Raw genomic sequence first — 24693 nt, forward strand, 5'->3', positions numbered from 1 at the left:
TTTATATCTACACACACCTTGGGTCCCCTACATGGAAGTCGCAACCAGAGAGCAGGTTTTCTTCACTTTGTTGTTTTTGCAAATAAAACACTTACACAAAGCTGAACAAGCATATTAACATTCGCAATAGCATTGATTTGTTGAATAATTAAGTAAATATAATTCCTTGATTTACCTTTGTAAAGAAATCTCTGCTGTCTTTACCTCCTGTGTCGGCCACCGTAGCTTATCTAAAGGAGGGGTGAGCGGGGGACTGAGCCGTTGGTTGCAATTCGCAACCTCACCGCTAGACGCCGCTAAAAATCACACAGTGGCAGTGCACATTTAGGGACTTTGGTAACCACTGGACATGTAATAAAAAAAAAAAAAAAGTAAAAAAAAAAAAAAAATGTAATTATGAAACTGGTGTACAAAAGCAGTCCAGCAGTATCCTAAAAACAGTTTTAGTTTTTGTGTTTATTTTTTCTGACTTTGGACCTCTGGAAACTTAAAATTATAATTATTATTTGTATTTATTTGCCATTTTATTTGAACACTAAAAGGTTGTGAAAAACAGAGGGGAAAAAAAACACAATTTAAAAAATAAATAAATAAAAATTCCAGACTTTCAGAAATTTTGTATTGCACATACACCATGGCATGCCAACTACTATAGAGATTTTAAATCTAGTTCAAAAATATATCTCAAAATACATTATAAATTTATTTTGCATAGTTTTAACCTCCAGTATTTACAATCAAACCAAAGCGCACATTATTAACATGTTTAATGATGTAGCAATACCCACTAACTTTTAGTCACCTAACATATTTGGACACCATAATATTACTTGTACACGACTAGAAGACAATATTTCTATATAATTTTATGAACTAAAAGCAAAACGTGACTATAAATTTAAATAAAACTTCAATTCTTTATAAAATAATATATATATATAAAAAAAGTGTTGCTTTGGTTTGTGTGATATACTCTATGAGGATGACAAAGCACATGAAACTAGGATATATGTTCAGCTGGAAAATTTAATAACGGAATAAAAACATTAATACATTTTAAATCTTCAAATCACTACAGCAGATTAACAGCAATGTACAATAAAACAGCAAAGAGACAATCTAAACTGAACTATTGTTTTGTATGTATCATTTCTAAAATCAAACTCACACATCTCGCTGTGCATGTTGCATATAATGCATCTGTAATTCTAGTTCTCCAGGTAAAGAACCACCACATATCATGCACTGGAACAGGTGATCTGGGGCAAAAGGCATTTTATTGCCCATTTTGTGTGACTCAGTTTGTTGGGCTAACTGAGGTAAGTTTGTTACTTGTGGCATGATTGGCATCTCATTTATGGTGCCCTGTGAGGTGAAGAAGATCCCTTGTGGTAAAGGACCTGGAAGTTGTCTTCCAACAGAATGCATTTGATGCGGAGCAGGCATATTCAGAGAGATGGTGGAGGAAAAGGTGGTGAGATAAAAGATGAAGGCTGATTTAGAGAAATTTGTTGGCCAGATATTAGAGCTACGTGTTGTTGTGCCCGGATGTGGCCTTGTTGAACTGGTCCATTTACAAGGGTTTGGGAAACAACTGGAGCAGCCTGAAACCCCCACATTGGAGGTCTTTCCCCAAGAGGAAAACGAGCTGGAGTATACGCCATGTTCATCAGTCCCATCTGGTTTGGAGGAGTTGCACTAACCCAAGTAGGAGGTATTTGAGCCTGATGCTGGAGCTGTGTCTGATGGAGCTGTTGTTGAAGAAGCTGTTGTGGAATCTGCAGGTGCTGAGGCAAGTGCTGGATTAGTCTGTTTTGCTGCTTCTCTAATGAATCTCCAGGTATTTCTTGTAAGCCCACAGATGTAGACATTTCTAAAGAGGTTTTCATACCCCATGGAGGGGTATTTGGTAGACCAGAAGCACCAGCGGGTAGCACTATACCAACTGTTTGACCCATTTCGGTTTTAGCCAGACCTGAGGAATTTGGTATTTGCATGTCATGGGCGAGTTTATCAGATTCACTGTTGGTTGGTGCTTCTAAGTCAGCAGTTATATTGCCACCATCTGACGAGTGTACTGAACCCGCTCTGGTTCAGCTGTTTGCACTGAATCACAAAGCACTGGCCACTGCGATTGCTGCAAGTCTTGAATGGATCTCGGTGATTGGCCTTTTTACATCCAGAGGTGAAGGCCTGTCCACTTGGTGCTGTGGAATGTTTGCCTTTTTGCTCTGTTTCAGATATGTTTATCTCCGAGTAATGATTAGGGTGTGCTGACAACGGTATATTTGCTTGTGAAAGTTGTTGCTGGGGCCTGAGCTCTGGGAGACCATCACATTTGAGGCAAGATCGTCTTAAGGTGATTTCCTGACCACTGCAGCTGCACTGTATTGTTTGGACTGGGCTTCCAATAAATTCACAGGCTTTTGAGAGTGCAGCAGCTCTTCTGATGAAGGTGGCATTTGTAACTGCCATTCTTGCTGCAAATGAACCTGCTGGGAATGATTTCTCGACTCCAAGTGCTGCGATCTTAGCTGCATGCGTTTGATGTCTTTTTGCATCGAAGCTACGGGAATGGTGTGGAACCACATTTGGCAACAGTGTTTCTGACATGATTCTACCAGGTAGAGGTGCCGTCCTTCGGTTTGTCTCGATCTAACCTTGGCCTACCTCTCCTGCCGGTGCTCACTCTACCTCTTTGAGAATGTATGGACAGTGGATAACTGTGACCCTGGCCTTGATGTTTACGCATATGAATCTTTTGATGCACGAGCAGACTACTAAGCCAAGGGAACGATTTATGACACTCCTGGCAGCGGTGAGGTCTCTCCCCCGTATGAGTATTTAGATGGTCTCGGAGCAAGTAGGCCAAAGCAAAGCTCTTATCACACAGATGACACTTGTAAGGTTTCTCACCTGTATGGGAAAGCATGTGCCGCTGAAGCTGACTCTCATCGCTGTAGCCCTTACGGCACTGCGTGCAGCGAAACGGCTTCTGTTGATGCAGCCGTTGGTGTGTTTTCATGTTGTGATGAAATGCAAAATCCTTACCACAGTCCGGGCACTTGTATGGCTTCTTCCCAGTGTGGATAATTGAATGCTGCTGCAAATAGCTACTGAATCTAAAAGACTTTTTACATATTTGACACTGGTAACCCTTGTTGTGTATGCGCATGTGAAGCTCTAACACTGATCGGTAGCGAAAACACTTTCCACAATCTCGACATCTGAACGGTTTCTTCTCTGTCTGGTCCTCTAACCCCCCTACTCCTGACGTACTGTCAATATCTGCCCCATCCATACCAACATCATCCTGCTTTTCAAGTACCGCTTTAACCTGATTTGTGATATGTGTTGTGTTTAAACCCAAAATGTTAGTCATATGTGTTTGTGAATGGGATTGCAGGATGGATTCTGACTGGAATTTAAGAGGACAATACTGGCATGCATAGACCTTATCAAATCTTTTGCCATTACTCATCCTTTCATACTCTGCTTCATGGATTAACATGTGTGCTCTTAAATCAGATGCTCTATTAAAAATTTTAGGGCATAGAGGACAGTTGCGCTTCTGCTCAACAATCGTATTTTCTTTACCTACTTGCCCCACAAGAGATAAATTATGGTTTGTAATACGTGCCTCAGACCTAGCTGAGATCTTTTTGTGTTGCCGAAAATGTGCTCGCATATTTTGGTGCAAAAGCAAACGTTTTTCCACAGTATGAACAGTGGTAAGGCTTTTGGCCGGTGTGGAGATACTGGTGCTGCTGCAAAAGGCTGCTGTATTTGAAGTTCTTCCCACAGATTTTGCACAAGTGGGCTCTTTCTTCCGTGTGCCTGCGTCGATGGTCCTCCATGACATAGCGATGCCTGAAGACCATACTACAGTCTGGACACTCATACGGCTTCAGTGCAGCGTGGGATCGTTGGTGTATATGCAGAGTCACTAAACTTTGAAAGCCTTTGTTGCACTCAAGGCACCGATAAGGACTGTCTAAAGAGTGACTCTGCATGTGGGCATTAATGGACACCCGGTACTGGAACTCTTTGCGGCACAGAGGGCAGCGAAAAGGCTTTTCCACATTCTGTTCACAAACATGAAGCCTTAATCGCATCATTGTCGAGAAGCACATACCACAATGTTCACACTGAAATTTCCTCCGTTCTTGGTATATCCTCTCAGAGCGTTTTGAATGCGACAGGCTTGGTTGGCTGTTTTCTTTATGAATACTGCGGTGTTTGATGAGGTCACTTCGATGCTCAAAAGTAATGCCACATTCTTTACAAACAAGGGAAGCCTGCTCATCTTGGTGCATGTGAAAGTGTCGATGCAGGTTGTATGTTTCCCTGCGAGTGAACTTTTTACCACATTCGTTGCATTCCAGTCGGCTTTTCCTTCGCTTGACAACTATGGCTTTCCCATCACTCTTAGATTCATCTACTCCTTCCTTCTCTTCTGTGTTTTCCTTAACCTCTTCCATGCTTTTGGGATCTCCTGTTTCCTCTAGCTTCCCTTCTGTGCTTTCCATTGCCTCACCGTGAGACTTTGATACTTCACTTATATTTGTCAACTCTTCATCTTGTTTTGGTGGGTGTTCTTCCCTGGTGGCATGCTTTGACTCTTTGCTGACATTTTCTGTAGTTTTGTCCTCAGTTTCTTCTTTGTCGGTTTCTTGCCCTGTAAAGTGATAGCAACAATAACATTAGATATGAAGTAATTTCCAACTGACAAAACAAATAGTTCATTTAATCATTCAGATTTTTATGTATAATAAACTGTTTATTACATCAATATTTTGAAAAATCTGACATGTTGACAACAAAAAATTGTTTATTAAAAGGCTTTTCAGCTATTTTTAAAAGTGCAATTATTTATATATATATATATATATATATATATATATATATATATATATATATATATATATATATATATATATATAATCAAACTACTGACCAAGAGATATTGTAATTACTATACTGTATAAATGAGTGGTTTTCACTCTGGTTTAGAGCAGCTATAGTTAAGATGATACTGGAATTTTACTTTGGACAAAATGCACAAAAATCAATCTTTAAGTTACAAAAATAATAATAATAATAAAAAAATAATAATAATTTAAGTTTAAAAACTAAATGCTTCAAACCATCAAAAGCACTGACAGAGAAAACAAGCATACGTAACATTTGAGTTACTAAGTTACTATAGTTACTAAGATATAGATGTGTGACATCTAGCACCAATGTCCTGTATTTCTGTTTTTGAAACAGACACACCCATGTTCACTTAACCCAGCGTATGGGTCTTATCCATTTTTTTTCTCAATGCCCCTACATTTATTATAAAAGTGCTGCTTGTCCATTTTTTCAGCAGCCTTGGTTTCCCTATTAATTTTTCCTACAGGGATCTAAAAAGAGCTATTGTTTAGGAGTTATATGCAATGAATCAAACTGCCCAGCTACAATTTACAAGGTTTAATGAGAATAAAGAACTACAATCTCATGAAGAACTACAAATTACAGAATAGAATTAAAAATGGAGAATAAAACTTTCTGATCAGTTATTGCAAAATATGCACATAATACAAGCTGTTGGAAATTGAATGGGGAACCGACTTCAAATCCAGTGCTTAATGGGAGTGTAAAGGTGCTTCTCTGACAGGCGGATATTTTTCTGCAGAATCATGGGTAATATAGTTTCCACCATGAATTCCACTGTTAAACATGGTTATTTTAATTTTATTATTTTATCTAAAAATGCGAACTAATGGCTTCAAACTGAAATAAATAAATAAATAATAATAATAATTAAATAAAACCTTGAAAGCGTTTGCATTTTTTTATTATTAAAAATGATAACAACTCATAAAATATATTTCAATGAACCTTTACGACGCTGTATGCACTTCTGGATGATTAAAACCTCTAAAACGAGTCTTCATCCTGATGAATGAAAGGGTTAAACAAGCAATTGTGTTTCTGATTGGGTTAGAACAGGCCAATTACAGAGTAATTAATTGATGTCGTGAAGAGAAAACAAAACGCTCCAAGAGTTTCTGCATGCTCTTCCTACGGCTGAATAAATGTGTGAAATTGCACGAATCTATGCGATGTTCAAGAAATCGCTGCATGCCCTTTACTGTCTGGCCTGGATGCAAAGTACTTACCGATGTTTTCATTGTGCAAACGATCCGATGTCACATCGCAGTCCGTTGCGGCCTCAGCTGAAATCAGATCACCGTTATTATTTTCAAGTAGCACATCCGTGTTTTGCTTGTCGTCCCTAGGCTGAAAATTACAAGACATTCCTGATGGATCTTTGTTGAATGGTGAAAGAGCATCGCCATGTGGAGATGCATTTTCACTTGCTGGTGAAGACGGGGCACCAGGGTCTGTCGTTCCCTTTGCGTCGCTGCCTTGTGCACAAACCTCAGCGTCACCGTCGGCTACTGTAATAGATTCAGGTGGTAGTTCAGGTTTATTTCCAGCAAGTGTACCGTTAATGAGTTTATTATCTAATGGCTGTTCGGATTCAGACTGCACTGTAGCCATTTTCACATATATTTTTCTCTTTTCTCCACCCCTAAAAACATGGAAGCCAACGATTGATTGGAAGCGTGTGCTACGTCACGTGAGCCCTCTGCGACTAACTTACGTTTAAAGCGACACCTTTCGATAAATATTGCTGGTTCTGAATTGAGGATTATTTGCATTTTATTTTTCAATATAGAATTAGTTTTATTGATTTAGCAGTTCTGTTGATAACCTTGTATGTAACGTATGTATACACGTCCTTTTTGTTTAGATAATATTTAAAATAGAAATCTAAAAACTTGGTACCCAGAAATATGCATCTGGTGTGTCAAGGCTGCATTTTTTTCCTCAAACACAGTAAAATAATACAACTGTGAAATATTACAATTCGAAACAACTGTTTTCATTTAAATGCAATTTAAAATTTCAATTATTATTGAATGTCACGTGATCCTTAACAATTTGCAGAAATCTTTTATTCCGAGTCGTACTAAAAAATATTATGTTAAAAACAGTTGTATGTGTGCATTTCCTGTGATAATAGAAAAAAGATGATAAATATATTGATTGCTTTTATTAAAACTTGTTCATATGCAGACATTTTTCCAAGTACTAGTGATTTTTGTTAACATGAAAAGTTTGCAAAATAGTATATTTGAGCTTTATCTTGCATTGCATGCAGAGTGACCAGGTGACCTTAGATCTCTATATTAGCTAGCAATTCAGATAACTGCATATATTTCCAAGGAAATTCAGAGATTCTATGCAATGTCAAGTCCCTTAAAACTGCATTTAGATGTTTCTTAAACACTAATAGTAGCAGAAGTAAAATGCCATTTTGCACTGATATTCTGTGCCTTAATCAAAAAATAAAAGTGAATGATGTTTATTTTGCCACAGCATGAATAATGAATATTTTCTAAGCCTGCCTAGAGGATTTGTTTTCTAAACTTGCAGTTATTATATATAAACTTAAGAAAACAGATCCATAAAATGTTAGTAATTTACTATCAGCAACAAGAGTGGAGAAGTCAATTTATATATAGCTTTTTGGCATACATATTATACACTTTATTATATATCTGAGCCAGGCATAACATAAAATGTGGCTGCAATATGACATGGCACAATCTGCAACTAGTTAACCTTATATATAAAACATTGCTTAAATAAATACATTTCTTGTAACTGAATACAGTTCATTTGTCCACATCTCACGGTAACATCAACGTCTGCGTCTTCGTCTGAGGTCTACTGTTCTGCCACGGCGTGGCTGTTGAGTTACTCCATTTATGTCATTTGGTGGTTCAGTACGCCGAGTACCATCTAAAATATCTGGAGGTGGTGGAAGAGGTGGAACCGTTGCTGGGATTTGCTGCTCTAGCTGTGGCTGCTCCTGTGGCAATAACATTGGTTCATAAGGCTGCTGTTGTGGAGGTTCCTGTTGCTGTTGATGCTGTGCAGGCTGCTGTATTTGTTGTTGTTGTTGTGGAATTTGTTGCTGAGACGGCTGATGCTGCATCTCAAGTAGACCCAACAAACGTTGCAAAAGTACATTATTCTGCTGCAAGCAACTTGTAAGGGCCTCTTGCGAAGCCACAAGCGTCCGCATATCACGTCTGAAGCCTTCTCCAAACTCACGCAGGTTCTGCTCCATGCGATCTCCAAGCTGCATGGCTGCTTCTCCCAGCCCACGAAGTTCATCTTCCAGCCAGGAAGTGCGTGGTGGAGGGGGCTCGAGTGGGCCCTGGTGGGTCCCTAAAGATGGTTCTGGGCTTGGTTGAGGAGTGCCGTTGAGGAACGGGGCACTGTAAAGGGGTGAAGGAGGTAGCCAGCGTTCTGATGTTGGAGGCGGAACTATTCCCAGACCCAAGCCCAAACCCAGTTTATCCTCCATGCTGTTATCCACACCCTCACAATCATCTCCATCTTCACCTTCTTGCTCACCAGCTTCATCATCCTTTTCGAAACCATCTCTTTCAGAACTATCTCCAATTGTAACTGAAAGAGTGAAAACATACATAAACTTTCAATATTTTCAGACATTACTGTAGACTCATATTTGTGGGATCAATCCAAACCCAAAACGTTTACCTGGATCAGTGTCTGACAAACACATGAAACTGGCTTTTCCTCTAGTGCTCTGCTTTTGACGAGATTGCTGGAGCCTGGGACTGACTTGGGTCGGCCTTCCCAAAATTGCAGACCCTCTGCTTGATGGCAGGTAGCAGGTGCGGTGCCTCGCATCAGCCAGTCTACCACCATTTCGTCTCTTCAGGTCATCCCAGCGTTTCTTCACTTCTCTCAGAGTCCGAGGTACTCTAGACACAGCATTGACACGCTCAAGTATGCCAGCCCAAATGCGCTCTCTTTCTCGGCGCCGGAGCCTCCCTGCTGGACCGAACAGCTCCCCCTCACAGCGAGTCACCTCTGATACCAAGACCTCTAGCTCTGCCCCGCTAAAGCGGCTCTTCCTTTTCCCTACACCTCCCGCAGCTAATGATGAAGACACACCCCTGTCTTTAAATAAAAGGCAAATATTTATATAACACAAAACTTGGTTTTGCATTTCTATTCAAAAGTGAATTTTTTTTGTCCCATTTTGCAATGGTCAACATGGCACTTATAGTCTTTTGGGCTAACACTAACATATAGCATACTGACATTTTTTTTATTATTATTCATGGTAGTTCCATAAATAATAAAAAAAAATAAATAAATAAAAAAAAAAAACTCCTTTTCTAGCTAATTCCATCTGGTTCAAAATGCAAATGCCAGGTTTTTTATATTAATTGTGGTACCACATATTATAAATAAACACACAAATATAAATTACTATTCACCTTAGGTGTACATATCATAATTTTCAAAAAGTCATTTTTATGCAATTTTATATATATTCATATAATATATATTTGAGTCAAAAATATTGTAAAATAGCGAACATTTTCAATATTACAAAAAATAAAATAAAATAAAAACTTGAAACTGAAAACTGATATTGACTGTTACTATCATCAAACGATTACACTAACTAGACATTTTTACATTTGGTTTTTAAAACTGAAACATGTTTCATTTAGTCAAAGAGCAAAAGTTGTGAAAATGTGTCAACAATACTCATAAGCGGGATGTTTGCAATAACCCATGATTCGCCGAGTAGAAGTCATCCATTAGGATATTACTGAGAAAAACTGAGTAGTACATGATCTCAACACTTTACGCTACCACCGTGACTAAAACCTTCATCTTATGTGGGTGTATATCATTTTAAATATTTAACATGTACTATTAATTTCTAAATTTGTAAGTAATGAGGGAACAATAACAGAGCACACCATTAAGTATTACTGTAATGTTAGCAGTAATATTTCAGTAAAGTCAAATTGCATATCATTAAAGACTTACTTTGTTCGATTGGTATGAGTTCATCTGAAGACATTCCTGGTGCGACTATGTTAGGATGCACAACCACAACATTAAAGGGTAGGCTGCTTGGCAACCCGCCATTCTGGTGGTCACAACTCCCCTCTGAGTCGTCATCTTCCCTGGGGAAACCGTCCTCTGAAACCCCGCCTCCAAAGGGCCCCTCTGGAGACTCCACTTTGATGTGCATGGGAGGTGAGTGCTCATACAGCAGCCCCCCCTCCTCGTAGTATTCAGTCATGGATATGTTGTGGCTTACAGACACACCAATGTGACTGATGGAGAGCGTGCCATTCACAAGCAGGGTGAAGAGCCACCATGCTCTTCCATGGCAAGCCTTTCATTGCTTCATTGTGAAGTCTAACAAGAACAGCCTTAATAAAGGGCTCAGTAATACACAGCCACAGAAAACAGATATTTGCTACGGAGCAACAATAGGTTAACGTGTCATTTTAGAAAGGTGCTGTGTTCATTTAAACTGATTCTACGCAATTATTGCGATGTTTATGTTTATGCTTATTAGACCAAGAAAAGCAAAACCTGTGGCTTCCGTCCAAAAGCAAAACTCGAAGATGTTCTTCTGAAATTCGGTTATGTCTGACATTATGTATTTGAATCATTCATTAAATACAAACATCTTAGAGCTCTCCTAATTTACAGTTAATCTAGCAATGACTTGTAAAGATCCGAGGCTACAGAGGAGAGGACGAGAAATAATAACAAACAATAATATACTTGTATTCGCCTTTAACTAATTGTTTAATTAATGGAATTAAATAATGAAATATAAAGGCCAAAATTACCTGTGTCGCAGCAATGCGCATATATTCTGCACCACATCCGCAATGGTTGCGCATTCCGCATAAATTACGTTAGCCGCCACTAGCTCTTCTCAAGCAAATACTACTGTTCGTGTAAAAGTCATATTTGCAACGAGCCCGCATTAAGAGAAAGATCTAGCTTTGGAAACAAAATTCTCCGTGCTCACGCCGTACTGTGACAATTGGCTTTAAAACAGAATGCTTAAAAAATCTAAGTTCATATGTGCAAGGCTAACCTCTTATAATCCTAAATGTACACAGAAGCCGAATAGTCGCAGGAATATGACATCACACAAAGATATTTGCCGTGTGGCTATCTGAAACTTGAGAGTGATATTTTACAAATTTAAAGGACGACAGTATATTTGAACACGCCAGTCTTTTATCTTCTTGCACAAAATAAATAAATAAATAAAAATAAATACCGAAAGCTGCGAGGTGCATTAGGCCTACAAGTTTAACGATAAACAATATAAATAATAGTTTTATCTGAAACATTGTATTTTCAAATGGTGGGAAACAAAAAGCAGGCTTGGTGCCAAAGTAGCTGTTTCGTTTTTAATCTGGTACGATTCCAGATGTTACCACGTAATTCTTCTGGAGAACTCCGGGTTTGCACATTTATGTGAATACTTATATTTATCTTCCACGAATATCAATGCATAAAATATGCAATGAAATAAAAGTAGCCGCCTATGCTGTCTAATTGAGAAATATTAGGGGAAAAAATTTATGATGCACTTGATTAGAATAATATGCTGTTCCATGTTCTCATAAAGAAAAAACATGCAATGGCTTGGATTATACTTTTATTTCTTGCTCTCACCGAAGTGTGAACATTTCTCAGGATGCCTTTGGTTAAAATCAACCTCCCTTATGGAGATGGCCTATTTTTAGCAACTGGATTTGAGAGATATCCCTTGTGACAATGTCCAGGTGCATGTGGAAACTAGTGATATTGATTTATAAGAGTACAAAATCTTTGGCAAAGACAATAAAGGCAGACAATAAAGTCTATAAAATAATAGGCGTAAAACAAAAGAAAAACAGATTCAGCAGTTTTTTTTTTTTTTTTTATCTTTGCATAGCCTTCATTTGCCACCTGTACTCTCTCACAAGAGTTAATGATTTATCTGTGATTTCATGGAATCACCAAATATTTCACATCACATAGTGCCAACAAGTAACTATTTTGTAAAGGTTTTTTTTTTTTCGTCCACCTCCTTTGTCTGTCAAATATATCATTGTTCACTTAGCGGCCATAGCCTTTTAAAATATGAATATTAAAAATGACTTTTCTTTCAACCCAAAATGATGTCCAGTATAAATAATTAACAATATCTTAATAAAAGTGTCATTACCTGTCTGTGTCTCCTAGAACACAAGGTGGTAGATATTATAGAGGACTCTTCACTTTCCTTAACCACTTTGAATTTATGTATATAAACCACACATAAATGTTAATTTATTTGTTTTAAACTAATAATTATGTTTATGTTAATAAATATATGTACACTAATATTCATAAGTAAACAGAAATATAAAGAGGACAGTCATATAGAATTATGAAAAAGGGTGAAAGGTGTATGTGAAAGGTCATTTGGATTGTAACTGTAACAATGCTTAAAAATTAATTTTAAAGAGCTATCCACTGTAGCTGAGACCATGGTTTAATATTAACATGGAAAACATGGTTACTATAAGCCAAGATTTTTTTTCTTTTCTTTTCTTTTTTTTTATGATCAAGGAGAAATAATGTAATGTTACAAAGAGATATTTATCAGTCCCCGGTTTCAATGAAATGTCTTCACGTCTCATATCGGTGCAATTTGTCTACAGTTTGAAATAAATTGTCACTTTGTTTAAAAATAATAAAAGAGCTTTTTAAAGTTAACACCATAGACTGTACAGACAATCACATTATACAATAGAATTTCAACTAATATAACATAAGCAACAATTTTAACGAGCTCACATATTTGCAACATTAGTCAAGACTTCAATATGATTACAATTAAGTGCCTTATCTTCAAAATTCAAGAGCTCGTCATAACAAAATGATAAATAAATAAATAATATGTTTTTATTAGTGCCTAAACATGCTATAACATGAACATTTTTCTTTAAGAAACACATATTAATGTTAACTTCTCACAACAAATATATAACCAAAATGTCCCCTTTTTAAACAATTGCTGCAAAAACTCCTTATTATAAATAACAAGAAACATCTATTAATGAATGATTGTAGTTTTTTCATGACCATACAAAAATGATTTGCAGTAACGTGCTAGAAAGAGCATCTGTACATTATGTTAAAGCACATGCTGGAGTCACACACTTCTTGCTTACGTAAAGAACAAATGTATGTATATGCCCTTGAAAATGATCTAGATCTGTAGAGTAGACAGAGTATATAAGGTGGGTCTTAAAAGCCTTAGAACACACTAATTAGCAGCTTCAACATGAAGGCTCTCATTCTTCTGGCTCTGTTCGCTGTGGCTTGTAAGTAACTTTGGCAGGGAGAATCTAGACTGGAATTAATACAGGTCACTTAAGGTTTTAGGGGTTTTCTTAAGAGAAATTCATCATGTACAGCAGAATATACTTTAAATCTCTTTTAATTCCAAGTGGTTACTGCTTTGTTCAGTTGTTTTTGTCAAATATGTATGTGACAGAAAAACTGTTTTCCCAGACGCCGCTCCTCTGGATGACGATGATAAGATTGTCGGTGGATTTGAGTGTACTAAGAATGGTGTTCAATACCAGGTTTCCCTGAACAGTGGCTACCACTTTTGTGGTGGCTCTCTGATCAGCAATCGCTGGGTTGTGTCTGCTGCTCACTGCTACAAGTCGTAAGTGAAATTATTATTATTATTATTATTATTTTTATTTTTTTTGCATGTGCATATATATTGGGAAGACTGGAACTATTTGTCACACTAGGACATTGTCAAAATGATTATATTACAGTAACTTTAAGGTTTTGAATTAAGTTGCACAAAGATCTTTAGATTTGAATGAATAATATTTTTGTTTAATGATTTTTACCATATAATGAAGGAAGCTTCAAATTTTCAGTTACTTTTAACATTTCATGTTTTAAATTGTTTTGTGCTTCTTTTTAAACCCTTTAAGTTTCTCTGAAAGCTATTAAATGGTAATAAAAAATGTAAGGAAAGTATTTTTCTAAATAAATTAATACATTTATTTAACAAGGATGCATTACATATATATATATATATATATATATATATATATATATATATATATATATATATATATATATATATATATATATGACAGTAAAGACACTGATAATGTTCCAATAGATTTCTATTTCAAATAAATGCTGCTATTTTGAACATTCTATTCATCAAAGAATCCTGAAAAAAAGTTCATACAAAAATATTAAGCAGCATACCTGTTCTGAAAATTGATAATAATAACAATGTTTCTTGAGCACCAAATCAGCATATTAAAATGATTTCTGAAGACTGGAGTAACACGTTTTCTTAAGTTGAATACAATTTAAATGCAGAAAGATGTTCAAAGTAATTTAACTTGCCGGTCTCATTTCTCAGACGTGTCCAGGTGCGTCTGGGTGAGCACAACATTGACACCACTGAGGGCACCGAGCAGTTCATCAACTCCGAAAAGGTCATTAGACACCCCAGTTACAACAGCAATACTCTGGACAATGACGTCATGCTGATCAAGCTGGCCAGCACCGCCACTCTGAACAGCTACGTTCAGACCGTTTCTCTGCCTTCAAGCTGTGCTTCATCTGGTACCAACTGCCTGATCTCTGGATGGGGAAACATGAGCGCCTCCGGAAGTGTGTACATCATGCATAAATCATTAGGCATTCTTAGAATAACACGGTGAACACATGCAAACTCACCTAGTGGACACTTGATGTTTTCTCAGGCAACTACCCCAGCCGTCTGATGTGCCTGTGGGCTCCTATCCTGAGTGACACTACCTGCAGAAATGCCTACCCTGGTCAGATCAGCTCCAACATGTTCTGTGCTGGCTTTATGGAGGGAGGCAAGGACTCCTGCCAAGTAAGATCACTGCTAGTTACAGCGTTAATTTCATGCTAATAGATATAAACATCTTTTTTTAAGGCAATAAGTGACTTATTTGAAACACTTCTGCTTTGCAGGGAGACTCTGGTGGCCCAGTGGTGTGCAACAACCAGCTGCAGGGTATTGTGTCCTGGGGTTACGGCTGTGCACAGAGGAACAAGCCTGGTGTCTATGCCAAGGTCTGCAACTTCACCACCTGGATCAGAAACACCATGAACTCCAACTGAGCTCTTGAGATTTTTTGAGGCCATAATCATGGCATGTTGCATTTGGCAAACCACAATAAACATTTAAGTACAAACATTGTGTCACAGTATTCTTCGTATTTTTTTTATATAAACAGAAGTTCTATGAGAAATGTTTCCTTATTAAATTAAACGCCATTAATTTAGTTTTGAATTCAAACGGTTATACAAGTAGTATGTGATGAAATATTAAAACCTCTTTGCTAAATGACAGTATTTATGGGGGGAAAATATCCTAATGCCTTCTTTGAAAATCCTATACAACTTTCTCTTAATGAATAAGACTTGAGCAATGTCAGACAAGATGTTTAATCTTTTAATAGCAACATCTTCCAAGAAAACTTCAATTACAGCACCAACACTAGCAGATATCTAACTCAATAGGATCACTAAATAAAACAATACTGTTCATAACAGGAAATGTCTAGTTGAATTATATATATAATAACAGAATTGGGTGTCAGAACATTAGTAATGTTGATATCACATGGAAAACAAATATTCATACACACTAAACATTCTGACAAGTTTCAGAAATAAGTGGTTCCCACGCAAATGTTCATCACACACTCACTGAAAAAAAGAGAACATTCACAGAATATTTATATTTCGCCTCTGGCATGTTCCAAGTAATGTCCATGCAGTTCTATAAGGTTGGAGAAACAAGCATTACATTCAGAGCAAATTAAGTCACCAGTTTTGTCTTCTGTCTTCAATATGGACGGTGACTGTCTTGAACCATTTAATTCTTCAGTTGCTGAAAAACTTTCTTTAGTGTGTTTTTCAACCATTTGCCGCTCATTACTCTGAGAATTTGTTCTGCTGGTGCTTGGGGCTTCAGTTTTTCGTTTTGGCTTTTGTGATAGATGTAAGGTTGAGGGACTAAAATGTGACAACCGACCAGGCATTTCTCCTCCATTTGAACGGGGGTGTGAGAGGAGCTTCTCTTGCATCTGATTATCATAATTGCTGTAATCATAGTGTTGATGCTGGAGACGGTGAGATCGACGTTCGTCAGTCATAAGTAGCTGGCCTTTCATTGCTATTGAACCTTTATCTACAGGCTTGTGGCGGAGCTGATGGTGGAAAAGCAAGTCCAAGTTCTCAAAACTGGCACTGCATGTACCGCATTCATAAGGAAGCACAGTTGACTGCGAATCAGTGGTGCAATGCATCCCCATCAGATCATTTGTGCAGTGAACAACTCCATGTCGCTTAAGAGTAATCGCACTTTCAAAACCTTTTCCGCAAATTTCACAAATATAGGGCATAGTTGAGCGGTGCCACTCTTGCTGGTGATTCCTCAACTTCTGTGCATCTGAGAACGTGTGAGGACAGAAGGGACAAGCGTGGGCATTGAGTTCTGGATGCTTCTGCAGATGTTTATTGTACAGTCCCACAAATCGAAACCCTTGACCACACTTGGGACAAAAAAAGCGCCCTCTTTTCTGTCTATGCAGCCGCTGATGAATCCAAAATTTGTTCCAGTTTTTAAACATCCTGTTGCAATCAATACACGTGAAGCTTTGACGCCGTGAATGAGTGAGCATATGGGCTCTCAGCCTTCCTATGTGCTGGAATATTCGTCCACATTGCGGGCAGAAGTACTTTCTTGGATCTGATTTCTGGTGAGTACTGTTCAGTTGTGTTGTGAAATAGCTGGATTTGATCGGCTGACTGACTGAATAGAGGTTATTCTGAGGGTCATAAGCAGTGGTGGCCATGACCTGAACTGGGCAAACAAGTAGGGAGGAGCATTTTTTGAGATTCCTCTGAAAGGAAAAATCATTTGGAGGAGATTTTACTGGACTCCGCATTTTTTGAGGAGTTCTTCTTTTCAAGGAGTTTCTGGGTTGCAGTCTGTGAGGGGAACTGTAACCAGAAGACTTTGCTTTCGTAGGCCGCATGGAAATGCAATGCTTCTTGTGAGTATATAGCTCTGAGAGGAGACTAAACGTCTGCTTGCAGCGGTCACAATTGTAACGCTGGGTATCGGTGTGTCCTTGTAAATGTAAATCATACTCATCTCTGGTTCCAAAGCACTTTTTGCAAAGGTGACACCTGAAGCGGACAACACCTTCAAATTCCATTTCTTTCAAGGTGGCATGTGGGTGTTTTTTACCCTCACAAGTGTGCAATTTTAATGGCCCAATCTGAGAAAATCCCTTACCACATCTTGAACATAAGACAGGTCTAATGGGCCAATGTACTTTCTCATGGACACGTGCAGTGCACGCTTGAGTAAATGATTTGCCGCACACCTTACAAGAGTATGGTTTTTCTCCACTGTGAATACGAAGATGGGTATTGAGGACAGACTTGTAGCAAAAGACTTTGCCACAGATCGGACATGTATGGGGTTTCCCTTTCCCTCTTCCTCGCCGCCTCCTCCTTTTAGGGGTGATTTGATTACTAAGACACGCACTTTCCAGTTTGTCAGTCATGATTACTTCTTTCTCATCCACAATTTTCTCAGGTATGGCTTTATCTTGGAGTTTGTGTTTCCTACTTTTGGATTTATGGACTTTGCTGTGGGATCGAAGGTTGGAGAGTTGAGCGAAGGCTTTGCCACAGTCCTGGCAGATGAAGGGCTTCTCTCCTGTGTGGACACGCAGATGAATGATATACGCAGAGGCATGATTAAAAGGGCGTCCGCAGTGTTCACATTTGATTATCCGTTTTTCTTTGCGTGGCCGTCCACGAGAAAAGGAAGGATAACCATGTTTGCTTTCTGTGATTTCCATGCTGCTTGCCTCAGCATTATCTTCGGTCGAAGGTATTTGGTTATTATTCTCTGAATTTACCTCCTGTGTTTTCTCAGGTAAATCATCTACAGAGGCATCATCCAGTGTTACATTTTTTTGTCCTTGATTTTCAGTGTCAGAAACTTTCACATCTACAGTGTCCTCATGGATTTTTTTGTCAGAATATTCTTCGCATTGGCGATTACTTTTATTTGGGCAGGATGTATCACAGACAGCTTCCTCAGATGTTTGGACAGTTGAGTGATTCCCGTCAGACTGACTTCTTGAGATCTCATCAGTTGTAACTGACATCCGAGTGTCGATTTGTGGCTCATTTAATTCTTCATTAAGCAGCAGTGATTTTGGTTCATTATCTGTGGTGCTGGAAAGACCATGAGAATTTGTCTCACGGTCTTCTGAATATTTCTGTGCATCCATATCAGCTTTGTTGACTGGGGTAAAATCAGAGTTTAATTGCTGAGGGAGTTTTTCTACATCTGCTTCACAGGAGCCTTTTTCTCTCTCTTTTTCCTCAGCATTACAGGTCAAGGAGTTGGGTAGGACACTAGTGGCTACAGACGAAGGTTCCTCCACACTTCTGTTCTGGGACCCTAATGCCAGACCTTTAGAAATTAATTCCCCCATTCCTCTCTTCACTGATTCTTCCTTGGTATCGCCCTCATCAGAGTTGGTTTCTTGTTTCTTGGCCTCTCCTTCGAGCATGATGTGCGAATTGGCTGCTAGTGCCTGAGTTTCCCCCAACTCAAGCTGAAACTAAACAGAAGAGAAAAGAATCAAAGATAAGACAACCTCTTGTAAGCTATATTGCATCTAATGCTATGCTCCACCTGTTATCCAAGTGGAGAGATTAATTAAGAATTTATATAGATAGGTGTAGTGCATTATTGAGAAAGCACATAACTCAACAGCTTTAAGATAAACATACAAAACCGTTTTAAAGAAGAATATTATCACATATATATATATAAATGTATATCAACCACGTTTATATTATGATCACATATAGGTATATATATATATATATATATATATATATATATGATCACATATAGGTATATATATATATATATATATATATATATATATATATATACCTATATATATATATATATATATATATATATATATACCTATATGTGATCATAATATAAACGTGGTTGATATACATTTATATTTATTGCCACATAAATTTTGACTTTATTGGTATATTTTTAAAAAGCTGTTACCCCATGTACAAAAAATTATATTGGGGTGAAATAGCATTGCTGTATTAGGATTTTTGATAATTTATGTTAAAATATCCATAATAACCAAACTGAGAATTTCATAATAATAATAAGAATGAGTAGCTGAATACGTCCTGATTATTTTTTAATAGATGCGTTTGTTTCACATGTTTCTCATCATTCCGCCAGTGATTCATTCAAAGAACTGGTTCATAAGAGTCATTCGTTACTGAATCGAACTATAAAGAAAGAAAGGAAGAAAGAGAAAGAGAGAGAAAAAACAGAGAAGTGTTCTCTATTCATTGCGTCTGTATTTGTTAGTTCTCATCCAGTATTTTTTATTTGATGATGTTCAATTCAGTCTGCAAACGCACTTCAACTCGGTTAAAAATATTTGTCCCGTGCCCGCAGGAGATAGCGGCACAGAGTGATGGCGCTCTGCATGCGTCTGCATAGGCCGTTCCTGCCATCAACAATGCACGGATCTGTAATGCATTATGCATGCTCTATTACAGTCAGCCATGCATCTATCAACACAGCACAACCTGTCCTTTAAGAATGAGTTTATTCTGAAAAGCGAAATGATCGTATTTATACATATATATGAATTAATGTTTCTATAAAGGCTACCCGACGCTGGACCTACAGAATCATAATTCAAAACCTCAAAACTTATTTTTTAAGAACACCACTTATGCAAAATCGCCCACTGTTTGCTCGACGGCATAAAATTAGATCCTTACTTAATATGGTAGAAGGTACAGAACAAAAAAAGCAAAACAAAGCTAAGCAGTATACACCAACCTTTCATGCTTTCTTTTTAGCACCAATGAACTAACGTACGGTTTGGGACTAAACAAACGGCGTTTCCTTTTCCGTTTCCGATAAAAGCCTCTTCGACATGACCTCTTTCGGGATGTGTAGCTGTGTGAAGGCAATCACCCAGTTTGAAAAAAAATAAATGTTAAATCATTCTTGTTTACTGCCTTTAACGCGCAACATATGACGTATGTCATACCAACAATTGCATATAAAGGCTGGGTATGGGTAATTTTAATCGGTTTTATTAACAATTAATAGATACATTAAAATGTTTCAGAAAACAAAGTGTTTTGACACCGCACAAATTGAACAAAAATTACAACTGCAGAAATTGATTTAAATTACATATGATAGTATACATGAAAGCATGAATTCATAAATGAAAAATATAGAACCATAAATGGTAAGCTATTAAATTTACTGTGTGCATGTCAAGACAACGGGAAGATTAGGGCTGATGTGATGCTGCATTACATTTACGCAGGCATCACAAACAATGAACAATATTTACATAATGTATTAATCAAAGTTAATGTAAAATTATAAATATTGCTCATTTATATTATTGCTCATTGTTAATTGTATGTTCTTAATACATATTATGAACAAATGCTAGTTTACATATTTGTATTTTAAAAATTTACTAGTTCATATAAATGAATATTATCCTTGCAAAATGTACAAATATTGTTCATTGTTTTTCATGTTTGCTGTTGCATTTACTACTTTAACATATAGAAACTTGTAAACCGTTAAAGCACTACAGAACTCCTACCACATATGATAATTGAAAGACAACTCTGACATTTTTGTGTCCCTCCCAAGGCTTCGTATCAGATTTATTTGACTAAGCTTTCTGCCTTTAGCAATTAATGCATTTATTCATTCAGTCCTCCATCATTTTTCATACTTGATCAGCTCACCAAATCAATAATCATTTAGATTTGTCCAGTCAGTTTTACGATTACCAGCAACATTTAGCACAGTATAACACACTCAAAGTTAATCTTAAATAAACGTGTGCATGACCACACCTGTTATTGGTCTACAGGAGACTTGGAAAGGTGTCACTATTGGGTTTATTGAGGGAATGTAGGACATGTTTACATCTAAATGTATTTACAGTACACTGACGATACACATTGGCTACCTTAAAAACAGCCATCAACTGTTCTATTTTACATTCATACAGTGCATTCACCAAAAATATTTCTATTTATATTGGGGGGGGGGGGGTCTGTATTGAATTTTTCAATAGATTAAATTAAGGCAACAACAATGAAATACAGAGGAAGCTGAACAATAATATTAACAAGACAAAAACAAACAAACAAAAGACTGTTACACTACTGTCTTTTTTAGCTATTCAAACTTTTTTTTTTACTATAATGCTATAACATACTTAACAGGTGCTGCCTTATGACTAAAATTTCAAAATTTTTATTGCATAAACAGCAATAAAGGCAAGCAGCAGATCCACCTTTTATGAATGCATGGACACCATTCACAGGAAAGGTATCGGTTTCTGCTCTAGAGCATCTTCTGTTTCATGATTTGTTGTTGTTATTGGTGGTGGTGGTGGTGGTAGTGGTACTGGTAATGGTGTAGTTTCAGGCACTGGCCCTAATATGCGATGAACTCTCCTCCGATGATTTTTAAGGGACACTACGTCGGGATAGCTGCGCTGGCAAATCTGACACTTGTAATAGATTGTGTTGAGTGATTCCCCTCGACAGCCCAAGACCTTCCACAATATGATGGACCCGTCTTCTGTGGTTTCGGAGGGACTGTTCATCTGGATAGCTGCGTGGGCAAATATGACACTGAAACTGATTGGGAGTGATACTTTGCTCAGTTCCCTTTGATGGCAGAAACACGCCACCCACAATATGATGCACTCTTCTTCTGTGGTTTTTCAAGGATTTTATGTTAGGATAGGAGCGGTCACAGATCTGACACTGAAACGGTCCAGAACGGACTGGTTCCATGGTTCCCGGATTAGTTTGTTTCGGCTGTTTAGGCCGATGAACTTTCCTCAAATGATCCTTCAGGGATTGAAGCTTTGGATAATTGCGAAGGCAAATGTGACATTGAAATAGTGTAGATGGATTGGTTTGTGCATCTGCTTGGTGTAAATGTTCCTGTGCATTTCCGCTGGCATCATTCTGCTGTTGACTCTATGAATGTTTCTTTTTATGCTCCTCGAGTGCCTGAGGGGTTGGACAGTTCTTGTCACAAATCGAACACGTCAAGTCGGATTGCCTGCTGTGTGAGACCAGTGCCTCTTGAGCCCATCTAGACAACTGAACCAACGCACACACACTGGGCACCGAATCGGTTTAAATGCGGGTTTACACGTATTGCTTTGAATGTGAACTTTAAGCATCAATGGACTTTGGAATGTTGTAGCACAACGAGAGCAGGTGTGTTTCTTTGACCGAAGTATCGCCAGTGCAACGCAAACCGTAGTGTCTCGACAAGGGAAACTGCGTTGACTGAAGTGCTTTTTGCACTTTTGGCAAGTCAATGTCTGAGGAATGGCCTCTGTTCAAATGTTGAGGTGCCAAGAGTGCAGAAGGTTGTGCTTTTATGTATGAATCAGAAAAACCGGAAAACTGTGCGGCCGAGTCAGAACGTGTGATGGCAACACTTGGGAAAAATGACTGTTGTTGATGCTGGGAAGCTCTTGCTCACTTGTAGAGCTTTGAGATTGGTTGTGCAATTGCTGATGTGCTTCAAAGTCCATCCACGATTGCAGTTTCACCACAGTGTGGACAAATATAGGACTCCTGCGCATGCTGTTGCAGATGTTCAAAGAGAAGTCGTGGACACGTAAACGAGGCTCCGCATTCGCACGTCACTCTTCTTGAAGCACAGATGGAAGCGACATAATCCCCAGTTTCTGTTACTGCTAGCATCTGAGTGCTTTCTTGTCGGACTGCTTGGTTTCCTGTAGATGGTGACAGGACGAATAAGTTTTCCTGAGCTGCAGTGTTTTAGACTCCACAGTTCTGTTACTTACTGCTGGAATTAGTGTTTGATGCATGGCACTTCTTTCGATGGCTATTCATATTGTCTTTGCGGCTAAAGAACTTACCACATTGAGGGCATGGAAAGCTTTTAATTGGCCCAGCCATATTAAATGTATTATTTTGCGGCTTTAATTTTCTTGTCCCGCAAATCTTCAGGTGCTCCTTTAGAGTAAATAGGCGGGAATAGCTTCTCTGGCACCCATTGCAAACAAACCTCTTCAAGCCTTTATTAGTCATATGCACCTGAAAGCCATTACTAGATGCAGCTGACATTTCCTTGTCCTCATGAGACTCTACAATGACAACATCCTCACCTTCATCAAAGTCATCTCTAGCCACGTCTGTCAAATCTTCCTCATCGGAGTCCTTTTGATCCACATCTATTAGTACATCAATTTCAGCATCATCCAAAGGCATGGTCCACTGCTTTTCAACCAGTTTATCGCTTTCCTCTTGATTTATTCCAATCATGTCAGCTGGTACTTCAGTGGAGTTTTCAGTTGATTCAGTTGGTTTGGAGTTAGAAACACTGGCAAAGATTGACTCAAGGGTTTCTGTGGGATTCAGCTGATCCTTCAGCTGCATCTTCAACCCAATCTGATCTTTCTTGCCATTAGGGAATTCTATGTTCTGTTCCTCAATCTTTATCGGCTCTGTACCTACGCCTATATTTATATGCTGTGTTGACATTTGATTTGAGTTTGGAACAGCCGGATTGCACTCCTCCAAGCCTACAGTGGTCAAGGATTTCAGAGAAGCTTTACATGGACAGTTGTGCTTTTTGAGGCTGCGTATCCGTGTGTAGCCACGCTTGCATAAAGTACAGTAGAACATTTTTTCTGCCTCTTGAGCTGTAGGGCTGATTGGTTTCTGGGACATTTTTCCCATCAAAGGTTGATGGTTTCTAGAAAATACATCAGAGCAGACATGGCTTTCAGGGACGGAGATTATAGTTATCACAAATTGTTGACAACAAAGACAAAATTTAACTCTTTCTTTTTTATGCAGGGCATGATGCATTATCAAGGTGTCTATGTCCTGGAAAACCCTACGGCAGAGTCTGCACTGATGTCTGCCTTCCACTTTGTCCCGGCCAAATAATTTTTGCCGAGTCTCAAGGACCACTACAGGACAGAGAGTTTGTGTCACAGATATAATCTTGCCCTTCTTAGGCAACATTTTTCCAGTTTTCACACCAACCACTGTGTCTTTTTTTCATCTTAAATTGATCCTCCAGTGGCTTGGGTTTTGATATCGTCATGGTGATCGCAGGTTGCAATGGTGCTCTCGGTGAAGCTTTTCTGGGGGGCAAGTTCCTCTGTTTCATTTGGACGGGTTGTCTATGACTCATGTAGCAGATGCTAGCATTTTCAGGATTGATTTCTTATTAAATGCAACTGAATCTTCACCAGATTCTGGTGATTTCTCATGATCTTGCACAGAATGGTTTACCACACTGGAGGTTTTTAAAGATCACTGTCCTTCTCAGATAACTGTCCTTCTCAGATAACTGCACTTGTTCTTCTGTCACAGGGTGGGATTCAGATGGCTTCAAGATGTTGCTTTCCACATCTGCAGTGGATTCATTCTCCTTGATGTCAGTGTTTGAAGTAGGAGGTGCACTTTGTGCAAGGGGTTTTTCATTTGAATTGGATGTTGAAAAACTGTGAAAAACTTGGTCTGAGACAGGATGGCTGGAGTATGTTTTGCCATCTGGCACAACTGGAATAA

General features: G+C 38.2%; 4 protein-coding genes and 1 pseudogene across 5 annotated transcripts; 1 reads left to right on the forward strand and 4 right to left on the reverse strand.

The window, feature by feature from the left end:
- Nucleotides 1-1008: 1008 nt before the first annotated feature.
- LOC113076572 (uncharacterized) lies at nt 1009-6616 on the reverse strand (annotated as a pseudogene).
- A 941-nt stretch (nt 6617-7557) lies between these two features.
- LOC113076573 (myb-related transcription factor, partner of profilin-like) lies at nt 7558-11073 on the reverse strand. 2 transcript variants are annotated; one of them, XM_026249267.1, is made up of 4 exons: nt 10764-11073; nt 9943-10320; nt 8629-9054; nt 7558-8535 (listed from the first exon to the last, which is right to left on the reverse strand). In XM_026249267.1, the coding sequence occupies exons 2-4, from the start codon at nt 10199-10201 to the stop codon at nt 7760-7762; spliced, it is 1461 nt and encodes a 486-aa protein (XP_026105052.1). In that variant the 5' UTR covers nt 10202-10320; nt 10764-11073; the 3' UTR covers nt 7558-7759. The 2 variants fall into 2 exon arrangements, with proteins under 2 accessions (XP_026105052.1, XP_026105051.1); XM_026249266.1 differs by having other exon boundaries at nt 9943-11073.
- Nucleotides 11074-13189: 2116 nt separating this feature from the next.
- On the forward strand, nt 13190-15178 carry LOC113076575 (trypsin-3-like). Its single transcript, XM_026249269.1, has 5 exons — nt 13190-13286; nt 13477-13636; nt 14366-14619; nt 14712-14848; nt 14950-15178. The coding sequence occupies exons 1-5, from the start codon at nt 13247-13249 to the stop codon at nt 15097-15099; spliced, it is 741 nt and encodes a 246-aa protein (XP_026105054.1). The 5' UTR covers nt 13190-13246; the 3' UTR covers nt 15100-15178.
- A 229-nt stretch (nt 15179-15407) lies between these two features.
- LOC113076574 (zinc finger protein 93-like) lies at nt 15408-20064 on the reverse strand. The gene is made up of 2 exons (XM_026249268.1): nt 19913-20064; nt 15408-18635 (listed from the first exon to the last, which is right to left on the reverse strand). The coding sequence occupies exon 2, from the start codon at nt 18582-18584 to the stop codon at nt 15720-15722; it is 2865 nt and encodes a 954-aa protein (XP_026105053.1). The 5' UTR covers nt 18585-18635; nt 19913-20064; the 3' UTR covers nt 15408-15719.
- A 2880-nt stretch (nt 20065-22944) lies between these two features.
- Nucleotides 22945-24311, reverse strand: LOC113076571 (cell wall integrity transcriptional regulator CAS5-like). The gene has a single exon (XM_026249265.1). It carries the CDS (start codon nt 24139-24141, stop codon nt 22945-22947), a length of 1197 nt encoding a protein of 398 aa, XP_026105050.1. The 5' UTR covers nt 24142-24311.
- Between the last annotated feature and the right edge of the window lie 382 nt (nt 24312-24693).

The sequence above is a fragment of the Carassius auratus genome, unplaced genomic scaffold, assembly GCF_003368295.1.
Source record: "Carassius auratus strain Wakin unplaced genomic scaffold, ASM336829v1 scaf_tig00020719, whole genome shotgun sequence".
Classification (NCBI taxonomy): Eukaryota; Metazoa; Chordata; class Actinopteri; order Cypriniformes; family Cyprinidae; genus Carassius; species Carassius auratus.